Source organism: Sturnira hondurensis, unplaced genomic scaffold (genome assembly GCF_014824575.4).
Source record: "Sturnira hondurensis isolate 20B ecotype Veracruz unplaced genomic scaffold, ASM1482457v3 Scaffold0018728, whole genome shotgun sequence".
NCBI lineage: Eukaryota > Metazoa > Chordata > Mammalia > Chiroptera > Phyllostomidae > Sturnira > Sturnira hondurensis.
Window position 1 is genome coordinate 9,577,752 of NW_028091359.1, and position 22,796 is coordinate 9,600,547.

The window sequence follows — 22,796 nt, forward strand, 5'->3', positions numbered from 1 at the left end:
CTCACACTGGAGCTCTACGTGGCTCCTTGATTACTAAGAAGCACCGAACCTTCATATTACGCTTTTTTTATTCAGTGAAAATGTAACCTGATGAGGACTCTGAAGGGGTGGCTGGCATTTCCATTAGATACATTGGACACTGTTCATTTGAAAGGTTAGTCTGAATGTAATTCGAAAATCTAGAATCTTAATCAAGTATTAGCCAAATATGTTTTAGATCATCGGATATCATAATTAAACAAATTATTCTCCCTAGCCAATGTACGTGCTGCCATTTCTTTAACTTTGAACAAAGAACACTAAGATACGCTAACCAACTTGTTTTAGGTGAATTTATTCAGTGTGTAAAATATCCATCCATCAAATCAGGAAGTATCAACTGAGCACATATTTGTATGATATATGCTAGGCCTGGGCTACGTGATAAAGATGAAATCGCCTCTGCCCAAGTTTAGACTCAAGGGACAAATCCAGACAAGCAAGCAGGTCTGCCCAAGGCAGTAGGTTAGGAATAGGAGAGAAATCAGATGTTCCATTTGAACTCAAATAATGTTACCACCAGGTACTATTAGACACGTGGGCCATGATAGCTGACAAATGCCATCAGCATTTAAAGGGAAGGAGGCTCTTTTCCAAAAGAGAGGGATATGATCAAGGGCTACTTCATGGAAGAGATTAGAAAAACGAAGACCGAGGTGGGGGCCAGAGGAGGCGAAGACAGAGTAGCGTCAGTTAACCTGCAGAGTCCTGACTTGCCAATTCATTCCTCAGGTAAGATAAGCAATCCTGTTCTGAGCAGATTGCTTAAACAAAGGAGACTCGGAGCAGGTGAGTGCGAGATACGGCTGAAGAGGTACAGTTGTAGCATATTGGGGAGGGTCCTGGAAGCTGAGCTGAATCTAATATTTTGGGATTTAAAAAATTCCTGCCAACAATGGTGATTCATTGTGATGTATTTTAATGCAGTTAAAAGAAAATATGACCCTGGCTGGTGTAGCTCAGTGGATTGAGCACAGGCCTGCGAACCACAGGATTGTGGTTCAATTCCCAGTCAGGGCACATGCCTGGGTTGCAGGCTGGTTCTCAGCAGGGGACTCACGAGAGGCAACCGTACATTGATATTTCTCTTTCTCTCCGTCCCTTTCCCTGTAAAGATAAATAAATAAAACCTTTTAAAAATTATTTATTTTTTAAAAAAGAAAATCTGTATTTAAAGATATTGGACAACTCCAACTCACCCTTCAGTCCCTTAAACCAGTCTCCCGCATGCCTCTCCTGGCATACTTCACTACTATAACATGCCTATGCATACCATAATTTTCTAGAATGGAACAAAGTAGATATTCAGACTTGCATTCTTACTTTTAACTTTGGCGCCTTCTTCTCCCATGTTCTTGACACCTAGTAGACACGGCTGTAAAACATCAATGTCATGTGCAGGTGAATGCTGCTACCTGGAAGGCAATACTGCACACTGTAACATGAATATTTCTTGTTTCATTTCTTAAGTGATATCAGCATGGTGATCACGGGTTGTTTTACCAGAACCTGGCATCGGGAACCTTTCTAATTCCTAAACAGAAGGATATTTAGGCAGTGCAAAATACAGAATGTGTGATCACAACTCTTTGCCCCTCTTTAAATCATTGGTGGTTTTTAACCAGACAGATCTGTGCTTCGAGCTGCGGAATGTTAGAACTGGAAGAGGCCTTCGTCCAACCCTCTTCATTTTAGTGGATCAAAAACAGGTCCTGAAAGGTGAAGTGACTTGCCCAGGGAGACTTGGCTAACTTTTCCTATAGGCAGGACTAGAAAACACATTTCCTAGATTCCAGTGTTTTTCTCACATCAAAAGTTACATTTTACCAAATCCCATTAGCTTTAAATTAATGTAAAAATAGAATGCCCGTCATTTCTCATGGTATCACTACCCAGAAGGCTTTCTCAAGGTCAGCACTACTGACTTCGGACCAGGTAATTCTTTGTTGTGGGGGCTTCGTGTGCATTGTAGCATGATTGCCGGCGTCGCTGATCTCCACCCACTAGATGTCAGCATCAACACCCCGCCCCCTTGGTTGTGACAACCAGAGTCTCCAGACATTGCCAAATGAACCCTGGGGGAGGGGAGTACAGAATCATCCCTGGTCGCGATGCCCTAGCTGCCATACCTTCCCTGCTCCACATGTACCTCTACAATAATTCCTTCATAGCCAGTCTGACCTAACCCAAGGGCCTCCTTCCAAGAATCGAATACCTCTAATCTGACAGCAGAGGGCCTTCCCCAAGTGTTCGAGTTTCTCTTGCAGCTGGAATCTAGTTTTTCTGGGTTAGCTGTGGTCATAGGTCCTGCCCTCATCTACTCTATTCATGACTGCAGCATGCATTTGAGTGCCTATTAAATGCTAGATACTGGGCAGTGGGCACACAAGTCTCTGATCTTTATTATATTAGCCCAGTCTTCTGTGGGAGACAACTATGTCAATGAACACCTATTAGCCTTATGATGAGTGTTAGGAGAAAGGTGTGTGCAGAGTACTACACTATTAGGGAATGTATTTATTTCATTCACACTGAAGGTGGTCATGGGGTAATGCATCACAGAAGGTGTCCGAAAGAAAGTGCCAGCTAAGCCGTGTCTTCAGGGACACATGAGGAGGAGCTGGGTAGAGAAAGGAAAAGGCTTGTCAGGCAGAGGGGGTCCTGTGTCAACACAGGGTGAGAAGTGAAGCTGGAGAGTAAGCAGGGGCCAGGTCTCGAGGAGCCAATTATACCACGCCGGGGAGTTTGGAACTGATCTTGAAGGTAGCCAGAAGCCAGGGCAGAGTGCACGCAACTTGAATTTTAGAAAGATCTGAAATGCAGAAAACTACAAATATGGAGGATGTGAAGTAGGAGCACAAGGCACCTCAAGAGAAGCATCTGACGTACTGTCCAGCAAAAGAATAATCACTTCAGATTTCACTCTTGTGAATCCCAGCCTGGGAGGGATTCTGTCCTAGGAGCATTGCCACAAACTGGCGAAAAGAGGAAAGACCCACACAGCCACAACCGTACAGTGGGACAGCCCTTTCCTCCAGCCAGGAACGTGGGCAGGGAAGACCTTTTCCTCTGGAATCTGAGACTTCACAGACAGGATGATTTCCAGAAGGAATTCAAAATACAGGGGTGGGCCAAAGTAGGTTCACAGTTGCGTGTATGCAAAACCGAGTTTATTCTAGTAGTATTACGTCTTAACCATTGTATTATTTTCCATAATACAATAATTTCCAGAGGAATAACTGTAAACCTACTTTGGCCTACCCTTGTATGTTTCCCAGAAAGAAAAACGATAAATCTTGCTATTTTTAAATATATGGTTCCGGTAATGTATGGGGCAAAGGTGTTTTGCATGCATGGGTGTATTTGTGCCTTGGCTGTTGAACATATCATTGTTTCTGTGGGAACACAAATTCCTGATTGACTTTCAGAACACAATCCATTTGCCGGCTATGATCTGTGCACGCCTATGCAGAGAATGCACAAGTGCGAATGACAGTAGTAAAACGCACCAGACACATTGTGATTACAATTCTCCCATAAAGAAGGGAAATCTGGGGCATTTTAAGAGCAATGCTGCTGACCATGTAAAAATGCAAATTGAAGTGAGCTCTCGGAGGCTGTTCAGGCCCTGCCTGGGCTAAGCAATTCTACTTGCTCTCCTAGGGCTGGCCACAGAGTAGCTGCTCCATCAATGCGTGGAAAAGAGAAGCAGATGCATTGCAATGGGTCTCCATACACACATGCCTCCTGGTAATAAATGAGACAGAAAAAAATTGCTGGGTCACTGAGGAGCTGAGAAAGGGCTTGCAAGAAAACAAGGAAGAGACAGGCAGCATGCATTTGTCCGGGGCAATGAAGTGAGCTAGTAAGTCCCTGCATCTGTGTTTGTGGGACAGAAACCTCTCCCTGTTAGCAGAAGCAGTAACTAGGAACGTGAGGTGCCCTTGATTAACTCACAATCATGTCCATTCATTCATAATTATGTCAACAGAGGGAACCAATGCACGTAAATTAATGTTAGTTCCATGCCCTGTCCCATATCTGTTTTAAGAGCTGATTTGAAGCTGAAACATGGTGGCCTTCTTCCTCTGATTATTCCATCACTCAGAAGGCCCTAGCTTCCTAAAATTCTTCATAAAATTCTAATGGTTTTTCGTTAGCCATCATCAAATCTAGTGGAACCTTCTTTAAAAGGGCCTCATTTTGCATTTCACTACTGCCCTGACCTATCTCTTGCCTCTCCGGGTTTCAACCCACCTTGATCGAAGAGGGCAAATCTACCTTCTTAAAACAATGCTTTGATTAAGCTATGCCTCTTTTCAAAAACCCTCTCACCACCTCTCAGATACTTGCAGAATAAAGTCCAAACCTCTTGCCTGCCTTTACAGCCTAGTAGAGTCCGCGCCTGTGAATTCCACTCACCCCCACCACTTCTGTATACCAGGCAATACGCTATCCTCAGTGTTCTTGGAATAGGCCGTCCTCATTCCTCCACTGCGCTTGGCTCAATCTGAAGAACCCTGAAATCCTCCATTCTTCTCTCTCTACCTTAAAAGCACATTTCTGAGTCTGGTCCTACTCCATGAAGTAGTAGTCTGAGCTCATTTCAGCCTGGGCCTCCTCCTCACTCCTCTCCATTCCAACTCTGTCCTCCACCGTGTGGCTACCTATACCCCACCCATGACCAATAGCGACAAATGGATGAATGACCCCAGGCCCTAGAAAGGTGCCCGGCACATCTTAGGAGCTCAACAAATATCTGTTAATTTTGTTGAAGAAATCCAACAAACCAAACATTTGACATTGTTAATTTCAGATTACCACCCACTTTTTCCCTTAGGCCAGGGACTTTCCTCCCCCCAGGTAAGAAAAAGCATCTAAATCTTTTAACTTTGAGCAAGGTAGCCATGATATACAAAACGCAGAACTTCCTCTTTAGTCCTTCAAGAAATGAGAACTCTCTAATTCACCCCGCAATGCCCCCACTACTGAATTTCAGTTTACTTTAAAATAACAGATCCGGATCATTTCTTACTAAATAAAACGTTGCATATTCTCTGCATTTGCAAAAGGAACCTTACCTCTAGCCAGCCAAGTCATCAACAAATTCTCCACGCGAGAAAAATGTTTTTTTTAAAATGGAGATGTGAGCATAAAGCACCTACAGGCGGGAAGAGAACAACAGGTGCTCTCTGCAAACATTAAACACGCAAACGGACCCTCTGAGCGAGCCCAAAACGTTTAGCCTGCGTAAGGTTCTTCAGCTGTTGTTTCAGGGGCTTTTCGATAACAAAAATGCCCCCTCCCCTCGGCCTTGTCCGTTTCTCGTCCACCACTTACTACCGAGCGCATGTCAGACTTATCTGGGCGCAATCTTTGTCGCACCCAGTCACCTCGCTCAGCGACTGGCGCAACCACGTTTCCTTAAATCAGAGCCCCGTGGACTCTGCTTGCGAACTACATTACCCAGCGGCCCCCGCGCCCTTCGCAGGAAGAACGTCTGCGCACAAGATACTCAGTTCCAAGTTTGGAGCTTTTAGCTGCCAGCCCTGGCCCATCATGTAGCTGCAGCACAGCCTTCCCTAACGTTGCAACTGGGGGAAAAATCACTTTCCAGTCTGTTTTGCAAGGTGTGCATTTCCATCTGGATTCCCTGAAAGTCCATCTGCTGCATCGGTCAAGAGAAACTCCACTTGCATGAAGATTGCACGCCTGCAGCTTGCATCTTTGTTGCAAAACTAGCTACAGAAGAGAAGCAAGGCAAAGTCTTTTGTGCTCCCCTCCCCCATCAAAGGAAAGGGGAAAATGTCTCAGTCGAAAGGTAAGAGCCTATTTGCATTAATTGCAAAAATGCAAAGGGCTGTGCATGCATTTATGAATGCATGGATGCAATTTTCGCCTAGCGATTGCATGTTTAAGTTTGAGGTTTTCCACAGCTCAGTTGCATTTCCTGTTTAGTGTGTGTGTGTGTGTGTGTGTGTGTGTGTGTGTTTTGCAGACACAGAGAGTTCCTGTAAGGCAGGGCTTGCAGTTCAGCTGTGCATTGACGTTATTTGCATTCTTCTGCTAGGATTACTGAGCTCTTTTTGCCTTTTGCACAGTCAGGAGAGATAGAGCAGGTTGGTAGCGTCTAAATGTGCAATGCTTTATATAATTGTAAAATTCTTTAGTATGCACGCATATTGTAAGTAATTTTCTGTGCAACAGAAATACAAACTTTCAAAAAGTCCGTGGGTGAAGATGAAAGGTAAAACTTGAGTTGAACTAGTAGGAAATTAATGTAATCTTATATTCCTTTGGGAATGAGCCGTTGCTGTGCCAGTATTTAGCTAAATTTCCATTGATACGCTTTGAACATTAAGCAACTTTTGATTTTTAAAGGAAGTAAAGGTGAAGTATGCATAATAGCATATTACCAAAAAAAGCAGACAAGAAGTCTTTCTCTTCCGAGATTTTGCACTCTACACCAATTGCTTATTGGCTCACGGTATTTAGAAGCAGCAGTGAGGACGTTGGTGTTGTATGTTTTCCCATTTGGGAGATGCGTCGCATCTGGGGCGGGGGCGCAGGAATATTGGGGGAAAAACTGTTCTTTGAAACATTACACCAACATCCAGGGACTGTCCAGTTTCATTAGCAACCATAATGAAATCTTTTTACATGCAATTGCGTATATTTAGTTAGCTATAATAGGTCAGAAGTTCAAGATTATGATTTTCTTTACTTTTTTTTGTTTTTGAATTTTTTTGTACACAGTTGTATTTTGGAAGCCTAATACGGTGCTGGGAAGGGGACTAAAAAAAATAAAATTTCTGACATGGCATCAGAGAGCTGAGGTAGTGCTTGCTGTCAGGTCCTGTAGGACCTTAAGTCACTCACTTGTTTCAGAACAAATCCTTCACCATAGAGAAGGCGTTTGCCAAAGGAGCATGTATGCATTGAAGAGGTGAGTTAACCACTAGGTGAGTTAGGCTTACCTGGGACACTACATAAGTAAGTATACCCATTGTAAGGATGTAGGTGAAGACCTGGTGAAATTTAAGTTTCTCATAAGCTTTCTGCCACTTTTTTGAGAGTCGCACCATTTTTTAATTCTACTAGCTGGAAATAATACATCTCAGCCCCAAAAGAAAGTGATGTATATTCTAAAGAAAGTGATACATATAGTTGGAGGAAGGGCTCAGCTTTTCTTTGAGTGTTAGGGAAGCATGAAAATCTAAAAATCTGAGTGCTGAAGAACCCAGGAATTGGCATCACGAGGTACAGAGGTTCCTTAATAGAGGGGAAATCTACAGTCTAATTGAGCAGAGAAGTAACAGCTTACAAGGGGCATTCCGTGCTTTGATGTATTAAAGAGATGGCATCTAATTAGTTTGTATTTGGTATATATTCACTCGTTCAGTTCAGTTTAATATATTGTATATACATATTATGGCATATATGGATGTGTATGTGTGTATGCATATATATACACGCACATATATATATTCCCATACTGCACAGGATTTTGCTGCATACAAAAATATTTAAAATGTAGTCGTTTGCATCAGGGAACTTACCATGTGGTTGGTGAAAGAAAGCAAGTCATTATAATGCATAGATAATAAAGAGAAAAGGCAAAGTTGGAGTTTAAAGATAAAAGTGATTTTCTCTCTGGTAGATAGTCAGGAAAGTTGCATGAGAAAGGTGGTGTTATAGAGGTCTTATCTTTGGACCTTAGGGTCTAAATTAAATCAGGTTCCTATTTGCATTTTTTTGGATATACTCCTAAGGTAGCTCCCTCCTAGTAGAGCAAGTTTTTGAGTCGGAAGTTAACAAAGGTATTATTAGGGTGGTATGCTTCCATTAGGGGCATTCCCATAATAAATCAGCAAGTTTTCTTAATTGGGTCCCATTTGGAAGGTGCGTCTGGTGTGAACATGGGGTTCCTGGCCAAAAGGAAAATTATGGACAGAAAGAAGTAGGTGATCATTTCAGAAATGGCAAAGAAGCCTTGGCCTGGACTTTAAATGTGGAATTGGCCTAATTCAGCTACGTATTCTCAAATGGCCAAGACATTTTTTGCAGTACCATAACTTCTTTGTCATGCTAGAACCAACCGAAATGGGAGGAAAAGTGAAAGGTGAATGCAACCTCTTAGCACTGAAGAATTTAACAACATGTTCAATTCAAGGACCTTTACGAACTTTCTAGATCACTATAATTCCGTTTTGCAGACCTCTAATTTAAGGCACAGCTCAGGCAAAAGAATTACAGACTTCCTGGGAGCTGGAAGGACTGGGTTGCTTCTTTCCAGCCTTTCCGACACTAAGATTCCGAGAAAGAATTTCTTAAAAAGAAATTTTGTTTTCCACTGTTGTAACTTTAGGTGGTATGCTTTTCAGCTTGTTGATATTAGCTGTCTGGGGTTGAGCTGACATTTTTCAAATATTAAAGTGGTAGAATGCCTTTTGAGGAAATCTGAAATGTAAGTTAACAGGAAGGGCACCCAGAAAGTGCAGGAATTCCTGCACTTTACAGGAAGACAGGCTACAGGAAAAATGTGTCATCTACATTACCAGGGAGAGAAAAACTATTGTTATCAGCCACAATGATCAGAGGAGGGAGGGAGAGGGGAGGGGAGGGGAGGGAGGTGGGGTGGTCTGGCCTCTCCCAGTTTCACCTGAAAATACACAAAAAGTTTGACTCTGTTAAAAGGCACTGTTCCTCACTTCCCTCTCCATTTACCTTTTAAACATAATAGTTTATCTTAGTTTAAGATAGGACATAGTAGATACTCACCTTTTAAAATGATTTTAAAATAAAAAAAATTCACCTTTAAAAAATATGGTTATAGGTCAATCCTGACGTGAGCAGTGCATGTGAGGCATAATTCAGAAGCATGCGGGGCAGTGATAGGCAAGGACTTAACCCTACGTGGCTCTTTGCTTTTGTAATCAAGTCCACCCTGGGAAATGAGATGTGTTAACTTCTCATTCTGCGTAAATTCCTTTGTGAGGTTGTACCAGACGGACTTGTCATGCTTAGCCTGTAACCTGAGCCAGTATGTTTTCTAACCTCGTCCATCTCAGGACACAAAATCAGAATAGGCACCTTGAGTTTCCTGAGCCTGTTTTGTGCTGGTGTGGCATCCAGCCGTGCACAGCAGGCTGCCCTGGCTGCAGAGGCCGGCAGGGGGGTCTCTGGTGGGAAATTCAATGCTGGAGGAAATGGTCAAGATTCTCACCCCTTTGTTTTTCTCAGATTAGTGTTGTTGTAAGCATTTTCAGTGTTTTCAAATCTGAAAGATCTATAAGGAATATTTTCAAAACTTAAAGAATACATAAATAATACTTGTTCAGTGTAGAAATATTAAAGAATATAGGAAAGGAAAATAAGAATCACCAGTTATTGCAATGTACATTTTGGCATATACCTTTGTGGGCTTTTTTTCATACATATATTTATCCATATATCCATATAGATATCCATACATGTATCCAAAATATGGAGATATATATATATATCCAAAATATGTATAAAACTAGTGTATATTTAGTATATTTAGTTAGCTTTTGTTTTACTTACAAATATACTGTGAAATATTTCCAGGTTAATCTCTTTTGACATACGACCCATTTCTGTTGTAGTTATTTAAATGAAACCTTAATACTTATTAACTTTTTAACACTTAAGTTATAATTAACATGCACAATTCTGTTAGGTTCGGGATGCACAGCAGGTTCAGTAGTTGTGCATGTTGTGAAATGGTCGTACGTTTGGCCGACATCCAGCACTATATGTTAGGTGCAGACTTTGTGTGATGAGAACTTTCAAGGCCTAGTCTTTTAGGTACTTCCCGATGTGCAGTACAGTATTGTTAACTGTAATCACCACACTGCACATCACATCCCCAGGCCTTATTTATGTGATAACTGAAAGTTTGTAACTTTTGGCCACTTTCACCCATTTTGCCCACCCCTGCCTATGGCAACTGCCAATCTGTTCTGTGTATCTATGAGCTTGTTTTTCTTTTTGTTTTTTTTTTAGATTTCACATAGGAGGTCATATGGGATTTTGTCTTTCTCTGTCTTTTGACTTACTTCACTTAACCTACTATCCTCAAGTTCTATCCGTTGTTGTTGCAAATGGCAAGATTTCATTCATTTTTATGGCTGACCAATATTCCATGTATATATAGATATACTATATTTATATATATATTACATATGCAAAAATACAATACATATATATATATATAAAGTATAATATACATATTACATTTTTTATCCATTCACTCGTTGAAGGACACTTTGGTTGTTTCCATGCCTTGGCTTTTGTAAATAACGCTGCCATGAACATGGAGGTTCTATTAACTGTCAGTGTTATGAGTGTTACCTTGATGACCATTGCAGTTTGTGTGTTATTATGCATACCGTGGCTTTATATTAAACTGCCACGGCCATCCAGTTCTTCCCCAAGTCCCCATTTTCTTCTTCACCTTTTAAAAATAGCTCTTCAAGTTATTGTAAAATGAAATAAACCTGCTGACAATAAATTCAAACCAAAAAGCAATCTGTAATAGGAAAATAAGAACCACTCAGTCCCCCTGCCCAGAGCTAATTCCTGTTCACATTTTGGTGACTGTGGGGGTCTCGGCATTTGCACACCCATATATGCACGTGGGCTACTTTCCATACTGCATATGACACTTTGCAAATTGCCTTATACTCTACCACCTATCTTGGACATCTTTCCAGATTTGTACACATCTAGTTACCTCATTTTTTTAAACAGTTGCTTGTTTTAATTTGTAAAAATGTAGCCATTTAATCAATCTCCAATTGGACTTTAACATAGTTTCATTTTTTTTACAGCCGTAAACAGAGTTGCAAAGAATACCTTGAACATACTTTTTTGCACATTTGCCTTATCCTTTCTGTAGGATGTTAAAGAAATGGAAGTGGAAGGTCGAAGGGCATGCACAGCCCTCCAGAGAGCTAATAATACTAATTCTTATTCTCCCCAGTAATATTTGGAAGTGCCCGTTTTGTCCTTTTAAACATTTTAGTAAATATTGCCAAATAACTTGCTCTCCAGAAATGTTATGCCTGCTTTTCTTCATCCTGGGTAGAATAATTTAAAACAACATCCCTACCGCCCTGGCCGGTGTGGCATCAATTGGTTGGAGTGTCATCCTGTACACTGAAAGTTTGCTGGTTCGGTTCCTGGTCAGGGCACATCATGCCTACGTTGCTGTTGCTGGTTCGCTTCCCCATCAGGGCTTGTACAAGGTTCCTGGTTGGGGTGCATCTGAGAAGAAATGGATTGATGTTTCTCTCCCATCGATGTTTCTCTCCTTTTCTTTCTCCGTCCCATCCCCTTTCTCCAGAATCAATAAACATGTCTTCCGGTGAGGTTAAAAAAACAACAACTACCAATTCAGTAACAGGTATTAACACCTTACTCTCATTTGCCTTTCTTAGTAATAAATAAGTTGAATTTACCCCTTCTTGACATTTGTGTTTCATATACTTGAAGGTTTTTTTCTTATAAAATGTATCTCTAAAACTTTAAAAAGGGGATCAAATGATTTTCAGACTTAGGCCAGAACATTCCAAGATTGTAAAGCTTAAGTAATCATGGGTTGAAAGACGGGTACTATGCATTAAACAATTTAAGTCCTTGGTGAATTCTAATTTTAATTTTAACAGATACCTTGTATAAACATCACATTTTAAAATTATATTTTATTTTTATTTTATTTATATATTTTTAGAGGGAGAGGAAGGGAGGGAGAAAGAAAGGGAGAGAAACATCAATGTATGGTTGCCTCTCACGTGGCCCCCACTGGGGGACTTGGCCTGCAACCCAGGCATGTGCCCTGCCTGGGAATCGAACTGGTGACCCTTTGGTTTGCAGCCTGCTCTCAATCCACTGAGCTACACCAGCCAGGGCAAACATTACATTTTATAAACTCATTTTATTATACTCTCTATAGCTATCAAGACCTGTATGAAAAAATTAAAGAAAAATGTAATGATGTTATTAAGATTCCAGTCTGGAAAATAACTCACTCCTGGACATTTCTGCATTTTTCAGATATCTGTACAGGCAAAAGTAGTTTTTCCTTAGTTTTGTAAATAATTGTTACATAGCACATGCTGGTGTTGCATGCATTGTTGCAGAATAATTCTTTTCCTTTTTTTTTTTTTAGCTTCATGTGCATTGTCTAATCACAAAGGGTGCTTGACTTGACTAGATTTTTTTAGAAGAATTAAGGCTCTCTCAGCTTTGACGGCCTCACAAGTTAAGTAAGTCAGTCACACTAACAAATTCTTCACATAGCCTTCCTTAGTAAATGTGCCTACTTAAGCATCCTGATATAAGTGATAGAATTCAGAGCTATGAAAGGAGTGTCACCCTCTAACCGTATCCTTGAACAAATGAGCAAACTGATGCCTTGGCAAGAAGTGCTTTGCCAGAGGCAGAACTTAGGCCTCTTAGTTCTCTGTCCTGAAATCCATTTCACTGAACCACAGGCAAGCACTGTTAATCCACATTTGCAAAACTTTTTTTTCTTCATAATCTTTAGTGTATTTCACTCTTTTTCCTCCTGTTTGCTTTTGTGGGGAGCAGATTGGCAAGGGGGCCGATGGTACGATCAGTGGGGGGTTCTTTTTCTGAGCCCAAGAAATGGTCATATATGAATCATGGTGATGGAGTTTCTTACCAGCTCCTCTCTGGGCCGGAAGATATTTTGCAAATGCTCTCATTGTAATTCCCATTACCTACATTATACTGCTGCAAGTTTTAACCACTGTGATCGTTGTTTGTCTTTTTGGGACAATCTCTGAAAGCCCTTGCTGGGTAGCTAACATTTATTCTTACACATCTTTGTAAGCATAAATCTCTCCTTCTCTTTTAGCACTATGCTTGTAAATAATAGATGCTCAATCAATGTCCAACAATGAAAGAATTTTTTCATTCATAGGACTCTCCATCATTTTCCTCCATGTTTCATAAAACATTTGGGTTAACTAGATTATAGTGTAGTTTTCTTCCTGTGCTTCCGTGTCGGCATCCGTGTTCCCATTATGTCTTTGCTTGATTATTTGGGGATTGCATAAAAAGCAACTTCCGATGGCCAAAATGTGTTGTTTCTCCTCTAGATTTAAAGGTGGCAGGGTCCTTGGCTAAGTAAGTTTCCTTTTAAAAAATTTTCAGAACTAAGATGAGTTGTCCAAAGGATTTGAAGGGATAGGATTGACGTGAATCCATCCAGCCTCTCTGCTGGTCTCAGGAGCAAATTACCTCTGAACTTGGGCCTTTGAAGGGTTCTCCCAAATAATCTGAAAGTGTTTTTGCATCTGGCTGCCCTCTGGCCAAAGAGGGGACTTTGCTTGGCAAACCCCAAGTGAAATGATTCCCACTTCCTCCTTGACCGCTGCCTCTCTCACTGCTGCCCGCGTCCACCCTGGGTGTTTTTCCTGACTCTGTCTCCTTAGAGGGTCTTCTTTCCCTGAGCTGCTCTGTACTGTTTGCTATGCAGTCCTTGAAACCCCCTCTTTCTACAGCGAGAGGATGTTCAGGATGTTCAGAGGGTTTGTGATAGACTTACCCGCACACAGGAAATCTACGACAAATCATCGTAATGCAGTCAAGTCACTTCTGAGTTGAAGCATTCAGTAGGCACTTACTGGAACTCTCTTGATCTGTTTTATTTGCTCTTCTACACATCCCTCCTTACTTTGGGTTAGGATCAGCCTTTTAAAAAAGACTATTATCTGCAGATCTAGATGCTAATCCTAACCCACACCCCCACACCCAATGCTATCATCATCATTGTCATCGTCATCATCATCGTCAAAACTTATTTCATGTGAGTCAATTTCCATATTACAATTTTGAACTTCACATAGACCCTATGGGGACCGATGCTGTTATCATTAGTTTACAGCTGAAGAAGCTGAGGCTCCAGTGAGTGAACTAACCTGCTTGCGGCTGGGCAGCCATAAGCAGCAGAGGCATGGTGCCGAGCCAGGCCAGTCTGACCCCAGGGTCCCTGCTCAGAACCGGAGTCAGCAAATCCAGAGCCAAATCCAGCCCCACTACCTATTTCTAATTTCAGCTTTTGAGCTAAGTAAGACAGGGGGAAGAAACCAGAAGAGTAGTATTTTATGACACCTGACAATTACACAAAATTCAAAGTTGGTGTCTACAAATAAAGTCTTATTGGAACACAGCTCTTCTCATTCATTTCTGTGTTGTTCACGGCTGCTTTTTGCCCCACAATGGTAGAGTTGAATAGTTGTGATGGGAAGCATCCCACAAAGCAAAAATATTTATTGTCCAGCCCTTTTCAAAGTTTGATGAGCTTGGCCATCATGATTTAATTTTGTCACCATCTGGAGTCTTTTCATGATGGGGCCCCTGCATTACATTCCTCTTTGGCTTTGACTGGAAGTTGTTAACCTGGATAACTACTCACTCACTACTCAGCCAGCGACCTCTGGGGCCACCCACTGGAAATGTCTGAGAGATGTTTCTCCTGGTTATGAGATTTGTAGGCTATTGCTCATTTCTGCTGAACAGAGCTACTGGTCCCCTTTAGCCCATCCTGGGGTCCTTTCCCCTCAGATGCACCCTTCCTGTTCACTTTATATTTCTTTTCTCCCCCCTTCCCCTTGAGAAGCTGCTCATTAGTTCTTTCCTTTGTCCCTTCATTCTCCTCTTGATCCCACACTTTGTTTAAACAGCAAATCAATAAAAGCAACTCTCATGCTCCCACCGTTGCCTGGCTTTGTTGAATATTATCGTGACCCAGGTCAGAGGTTCCATCCTCTCTTTTGTGTGGCGTAAAGATGGAAACCACCTTCCACGGCCTGACAGCCTCCAACCTACCCAGAGCTGTTTCCGGTTATAACCTCCTATACGAGTTAGAGCCATTTTCTCACGTTCATAATCCCCCACCTCCCAGCCCTGGGTGGACACTATTTTTGAGGAAACATGATTATCCTTTTACTTACAGAGTCACTTGATTTGTGGGAATTGTGTACATTTAGGAGAGAAGGTCATGGTAAAGGTTCTTAAAAAGAAGGGAAGGAAGGAGGGGCGGGTGGAAGCTCCGTAAAGACAAAGTAGCTTTGGTGGATGAGCCTGGATTTGTTCACTGTGTCCAGAGTGAGGTGTGTTTAAGTCACATGCAAGGAAGTCCTAACTTGTGCCCTGTCAGATGGCAACACCATGACAGATTCTCCCTGTATTCCTGTTACTGTGCTTAGTGATGCACACGGAGGATCTCATTCTCCCCTCACTCGGGCCTGACTGGGTGATGCTGCATTTTGTACCTGAGCCACCTGAGACCAGAAGGTCAAGGAACCTGCCTTTGATGTCAAGGCCAATAGTGGCCGAGCAGAGACTTTCATCAATGCCTGTCTGACCCCAGAACCCGAGCTCCCGGCTACTCCACTTATTTTGTTGCTCCCTAGTAGACTGATCAACCTGTTACCCAAAAGACATGGTCAGAGCCAGATCACCTGAATGGGTTCCATGGGAATTTGGGCAAAGTGGGGACGGTATGGTAAGCAAGAGGGGCTGGCCTGCGTCTGTGTCCCCTCTGACAAATTCCTTTAAGTCTCCGTTGATCGTAGAATGCGGAGTCTGACTGCTTGACTGTGGAGGTTGAATTCCAAGTGTAAATTGCCCACTGGATGAAGGAAGCTGGTTACAGTGGGTTTACCAATAGCTACTGGTCTATACAGATGGGAAGTTTATGTTAAATATCAGCAATGAATATCGATTCCATTAGCTGTTTTATAGGCTGTGACTAAAGAGATCTAAACTTTGTGTTTTCCTGCACATCTAAGTTAAATTGGTTTAATGCAGCAACGAGAACATGGCCAGTTTGATACCATACCTAATGAGAGGGATTCTGTGACCCCCATTTTGGCTTAGAGATTTTTTTCTTCTTGGTTATTTCTATGTAAATGTAGTAAGTGCAGTTTCCTTGAAATTGTGAATGAACCTACATTTCCACTGTGTTCTTTCTTCTGCAAGGAACTAGAGTTACTTCTTTGTGTGGTAGGGGGGCTTGGGAATGAATTTTCTTTTAAATTAATGGATTTCCTCTTAGCTGTCTCTCTGTCCAACGCAGAACAGTCATGCCTATGCTTGAGTTGTTTCCCGTGATCCATGCTGAAGCCATGGAAATCCATGGTCTGGATGTTGAATGACACATTATTTACTCCCTCTCCTACTTCTCCCTTCTCCAGTAGCCCATGGGGAGGATGAATTAGAGAAAAGGGTAAGGCTGCAACCGAAGCACTAGTGGGGATTAAGTGGCGAGGAATAGGGGAATCCCTTTGCAGTGAATGTTCAGAGACAGCCTTCCTGTGATTTTGAAAACTTCAGAAGCATATTCTCCCCACTTTATTTACTCCTTCCTGCATGCCAAACTCCTTTGTCCTTTGAAAAAAATAATCCCAAAGACTCTGAATATACCTAAAGTGAGAACTTGGATAAGGGATTTATTTGTTGAGATCTATTTAACAAATGCCTTTCTGTTCTATTGTTAAAACATTTAAGATGTGCTAGGTAGAGCTATACAGAAATGCATTCTACTCTACTCCTCCCCTTAACTAGCTGTGAGCCTTAAAACATCTACTTAACCTCAGCTTCAGCTTCCTCACCTGCTAAATGGAGGGAGTGAACCTCATTTACTGGATTGTTATGAAACTTAAGGAAAGTCATGCATGTCGTGTGCTTTGGCCAGTGCTTGGCATTCATTTATTTATTCAGTAATTATTTATTGAATGCACTTCTGGGTTGGAGGCATTGTGCTGTCTTAAATTTGCCATAAATATAGATTTGCTTCATTCTTCTGTTTCTCTACCCTTTGAGGAGCTTATAAGTCTAGTAGGAGGTAAGAAAAGCACAGAAATGGACAGAATATAAGCCACAGCCTAGAAGAGGTAGTGAGTCGGGAGGTCCTGTGGATCAGGAACGTTCTTACAATGAGTGTGGAGTATTAACGTCATTTTCAGAATTTATAAAGAAATTAGGTCCTAGGTCCAAAGTAGGTATGGAGAAGGAATCTTGACCTCAGGTATCTAAGGGCACCAATAAAATGTTAATGTAGGCAGAGCAATTCTTCAAAAAATAAAAAACAGAAGATGCCCTAGCAAATACCTGCAGCTGAAAAGACCTTACTCGTGTTTCCTAAGAACACCCTTTACTTTGGAAGTTGTTATTGCTTATAATCAAGATAGGTCAATAAATGCAGTCTATCATATCGCGTCCTTTTAGGTGTTTTTAGATTGTGGAAACTCCAGGCAACCTGGCAGTTAATAGTTAAACAAGTGTATCATCATATCAGCTGGGTTTATAGGCACACTGTAATTATAAAAGCAAGCTGTTGGTTCAATAATCAATGTCTGGCTGGGTCGGGGAATATTTTCCGGAGCACAACCATAACTGTAATTTTCATTTTTCATAACCTGCCAACTTGCCTTTTCCATTTCTTAGTGCTTTTCCCTTTTCTAGAATCATCTGAAGTCAGTTAAGGAGGAGGAGAACTGTTTAATGTACTTCTAAAATCTCGTTTTACCTGAGGAGCTCCAGATGGCTCTTCATTTTGCCAAACCTATTTTCTCAAGCAGGATATTGGATACGGACAAGGGAGTTGATAAATTTTTTGTATGCATTTTTAATTTCCAAAAAAATTTGTTGAAAAGATCAGTATATCTAATACAATTGATAGGTCGAATTAATTTTTCCTACGTTATCTTCATTTCAAAAACAGCCACCTAAGCTCTGGAGCTTACAGGGGGTTGTTTCTCAGTGTAACTGTGGCTGAGAAACACCTTGTTTCTCCTCAGTGACTTTATTCCACGCAGGGTCAGCAGCGAGGATGCGGTGGGTGGGCTGAATCACCTGGTCAGAGTCCAGCAAGGCACAGGGCAGTGTTTGCTTCACCTTTGCCGTACAGTTAAAGAGACCATATGACCCAGCCAGGTAGATAGGACCTGCCAACTGTACCATCCCATTCGAGAGGCTTGCCAAGTCTTCTCGCTTGGGACTTTGCTCCTGAATGAGCTTCTATTTTTACAGGTAAAGTGGTGGCGGGGCAGGGGTGGAAATGCAGATTTAGTCCTGGAATTGACTTAAAAGTGAGATTGAGAAATTTTGATACATTATGGCTAGAAAGACTTTCCAGATTTAATTTACTTTTTCTGATGTGACCTATCTAAGTACAAGAGAGTGAATGTTAGCCAGGTAGGGGGTGGAGTGGATGGGCGGATGGGGGGTGCAGAGGGCCAGGCATTCATATTTCTTAGTTGACTTTAACAAACATTATTAACAAAAGTAAACAAATAATCTGCACCTAACACAGATCATTTATTTGGTGAATACGAAGATGAACAGAATTCTATCTCTACCCTCAAGAAGCTCCTAGTCAGGTAGGACGTATTCCTTTGCGAGGGCCACCATCACGAAGTGGGTGGCTCACACAACAGAAGTGTGTTGTCTCGCAGTTCTGGAGACTAGAAGTCTGAGAGCCATATGGCGACGGGGCTGGTTGCTTCTGAGAGCTGTGAAGGAAAAATCTGTCCCACGATTTTGATGGTTTGCTGGCAATCTTTGGCATTGCTTACCATGTAGATGTGTCGTCGAGATCTCTGTCTTCACGTTTCACGTGGAGTTCCCCCTGTATGTGTCCTGTGTCAAATTTCCTCTGCTTATGAGGACACCAGTCAGCATTAAAAGCTGACTGACCCTCATCCTGTATGATCTCATCTTAACTAATGATATATGCAACAACCCTATTTCCAAGTAAGGTCATATTCTGAGGGACTAAGAGCTATCGCTTGGACATAGGATTGCAGGGAACACTTTGTAAAGCATATGATTGTCTAACTAGTATGATATACATTTAAAACTAATGCAAAGTAATGCTGAATTTGAACTGTAATTGAAAAATAAAATTTAAATTATGAAAAAAAGACTTTAACATGGGAATTTGGGGTGGGTACACAGTCAGCCCATCCCCTGTAAAAACAAGCATGTCAACAAAGTAATGCTCTTCTGTGCGCTGTGCATGCAAGTTTTGGTACAAGATGCAGGTGGGGTACTAAGGAAGATGAAGGAGGTAACAGCTTGAGAAGATCAGGAAAGCCTGTCAGTAGATGGAGGATATTAACTTGGTATAACGGAACTTAAGTAAAATGGGAGACTTGCCATGATCCTTGAACAGACTACCTACTTGCCCTTTCTTATGATTTTCCATCGTAATGACAGACTGGGTGCTTTGAAATGGGGGTGTCAAATCAGAAAGTACTTGCACATCCACACACGTGCTGTTGCTGAATTGATTCCTGAAGCTTCTGAGTGTTCGGTGGTAATGCCACATGCGACTCATTCAGTTGTCACAAGCAGCTTTCATGTTACACAGAGGTGGCACTTGAAGTGGGGAAAAGGCACATCCTCCTCTTCGTATCACATGGTTCCAGTCCTAATGGAACAAAGCTTAAGAGGGAATGAGAGTGAGAACCAAGGACCTGTAGCCAGGGAGAGCTTATTTTTAGAAAAGGCCTGTAGGCCTAAAAGAAAAAAAAAACCCCAAACAAACCATAAACAAAAACAAAACAAAACACTACACAAGTGTTACCAAGCTCTTACAATATTGATGATTAACAAAGGTCTTTTTAACTGTATGCCTGCTCAATACAGTTAATATGTGGCTTAATGTTTTTAATGTGGTCTGAGTATGTCTGACATAAAAGTAGGAATAAAAACACCAGGATCAGCTTCGGTAAGAGGAGACAGTAAAGGGTGACAGTGTTAGGACATGTTGTGTGAGGTAGATGGGGGTGGGGGGGACAGTGAGAGGGAAGCAATTTTCCCAGCTTAGGGCGGACGTCCATCACCAGTCCGATTGTCCTGCCAGGGTGCTGACAGTGGCCTGCTTCAAGTGCAAGGGCCAGGTGGGCAGCCCAGAAAAAGCCACAAGAAAGTCAGGAATCCTTCCAAGCTCAGCAATAGGTACTTCTGGGAGTGGTCATCCAGCCGTGAGGCAGAAGGTCAAGTATTAGACGAGCCAACATGATGGGGAAAGAAAGAAATTATAATCAGGGAGGTCTGTGGGAAAGCAGGGGTCAGAGAGTGAAGGAGCACGAGATACCAGTGTGCGGAATACAGGTGTGAATATACGCTTTTTATTCCCCATGAGCCCTTGTGTGTACGAAATGAGTATCCGCCTCACCTGTTTCTTTCAGCTTCAGAAGCAAGCTTTGTTCCTCCAGCTGTTGTGTCATGATGCATCAGAGGAAGCCCTGGGGAGGTTGGGTGTAGAAGAATACGCAGAAAAGAAGCAACAGAAACTAGTTTGGGGCTTGTTTATAACAAGCCCAGGCCTATCTTCACACGGAGAACCTGTGCACAGCTCTCCGAGTGGGCCCAGTGGAGCTGGAGGAAAGCAGGAAATGGCGATTGCTTGTTTCAGACAGAAACCAGCTTCTGGCTTTGTTCTCTCAGGTTAGGGGGTAAAGAAGCAGCCCTGGCTCCTAGGCATCCAAATTCCAAGTCAAAACTGGGAGGAAGAAATTGTTTTTAAAGTGTATCAGGGGATGCAGACTGAGTCTTTGCCACAGCAGCTGGGAAGTAGCAAGACTGTACGGTTTTCATTCTGCTTGATCCAACATTTTTATTTAGGAGAATCTATCCTGTGATAGGTGGTGATTTTTCTGAGGGCCTACTGAGTGCAAGGCTTTATGATAAAGACTTTACTGATTAGCTCTAACTCTCATAAAAACCTACAAGGAAAGTAAAATTACCCCCGTTTTAAAAGGAGGAAACTGGAACTCAGATCAGTAACTTGCCCCGGGTCATACAGACCGTGGTTGCAGAGCTGGGATCTGAATCTAGTTCACTGAAGTTCCAAAGTTCATGTTTTTTAACTATGTAACCGCCATGTCAAAATAGCAAAAAATAAAAACACCCTATTGCATAATAATAAGGGGATTGCTTAAGTGCCAGATACCTACCTGATGCAATAGGTTATGGAGAGAGGGCAGTCACATTGATGGAGTGATGCTTATGGCCCAGGAAGAATGGAGAAATATATACCTACATAAGAGTTTATGTGTACGTGTTTGTGTGTATTTTGTTTTACCTCAGTTCGGAGTCTTTATTAGGGAGAATTTCATTGAATCCAATGGCAGCTGAGCCTGCATTTTCTCACTCCCTCTTTTTCCCTCTCTCCCTTCACGGGAGCCCTCTTTCTGCTTTTCCGGGTCTTTTCTGCTTTCCCCTGCAGATCAGGCTTTTGCTAACTCATCAATACGCACATGGCTTAAAAAGAGCTCTAAGCTCTGCGTCTGTATGACTTTGTAGTTTTAGTACCCACCGTTCTTTGACTGGTTGTATTTCTGGTCTGAGATCAAATTCTCTATCTCTGGTTATGAGTGGCTGCAGGATTGGCTAGACCTGTGTCAGGTGTTCATCCCTGTGCGCACAAGGGGCAAGCAAACGCATGGCCCACAGCCCGCTTAGATGTCCTGTAGAAACAGGTGATCTGAGTAGGGGGCACGATTGCAACAGATGGGTTAGGCTGACGTAGTAAAGCGAGCAGGAAGGAAATACATTAAAAAAGGGAAAACAAATATGGCTGCTTCATCTTGAATGGACCTTTGACAGTATTGCGACCTGTGGTGTTTCATATTATATTTAAGTTTACATAATGTTAATAATAAAGAACTTCCTTACTAAAGAAGTCAATGCATCTCCTCAGCTTCTCTCATTTTCTCTATGGGTGGGAGAGGCCCCGACCAAATATGTTCTCATTTTTTTCTCTTGCTCATTGCCTTTGTAAGAAAGGAGGCCATTTGAGCAGTAGAAAAAGCAAGAAGAGGAGAACACAGAAAAGGCACCCTGGTGGTCTCTAATGGTTGATGAATGCAAGATTAGTTTTTTGATGCTGTGACATTTGCCCAAGTGTATGTGGTACAAAGAATCTGGTCAATAGATAAATGGCAAGACGTAAAGAGTTTAGAACCATGATATGTTCCAGCTAGCAGGGACCTTGGAGATCATCTTGGCTGAACACCTCACTTTATAGATGAAGCCGTTGTGATCCAGAGAAATTAAGTAACAAAACCAAGGTGATGGTGAGCTAGATCTGGAAGGCAGATCTCCTAACACTCACACCTGGGCAATTGTGAGCGTCCCAGGGGCATCTTGATGCTAAGTCAGCCTTTGACTTTCTGGGGAGCCCTTATATTCTTCCTATCATGACGGAAACTAGCTCCTGAGGCTTAAAGATACAAAATACACCAGGGCACCAGGCACAGTGGAAATCAGGGCCTCTTTTCACTTCATCTGCCATCAGATGATCGAATGGGTCTGTTCCATCATGCAGGCAGCCATTCATCCATTTATTCATTCCCTGTACATTGATCAGATTCTTCTCAGTGTGGCTCCCCGTGAGGCACTGGGGAGTGCACAGAGAGACAATTCCTACTCGCGAGAAGCTCACGTCTAATGGGGACAGGTGGGTGTATCAACATGTATGATTTAGTGAGAGCCCGGAGGAAAAATGATCAATCGCTTGTATCGTGGAAAAGGAATGGGAGCGTCAGAGATTGGAGGCAGGGAGTCAGAGCAGCCCCAGCGCTGGTCTACGGAGCACAGTGAAATGGCATGAGTACCCATAACATTCTACAACCGGTTGGAATGTAGAGGTCATCTGCTAGAGTGGTGAGAGATAAGGTAGGAAAAAC

The 22,796-nt window shown here is 42.2% G+C and overlaps 1 protein-coding gene across 1 annotated transcript in view; it reads left to right on the plus strand.

The window, feature by feature from the left end:
- The first annotated feature begins 5,551 nt into the window (after positions 1-5,551).
- Positions 5,552-22,796, plus strand: part of MAP2K6 (mitogen-activated protein kinase kinase 6) — a 95,111-nt gene continuing 77,866 nt past the window's right edge. The window contains exon 1 of the mRNA XM_037070031.1: positions 5,552-5,860. Within this exon, the coding sequence (XP_036925926.1) occupies positions 5,845-5,860 (16 nt within the window). The 5' untranslated portion in view covers positions 5,552-5,844. The remainder of the gene's footprint in view (positions 5,861-22,796) is intronic.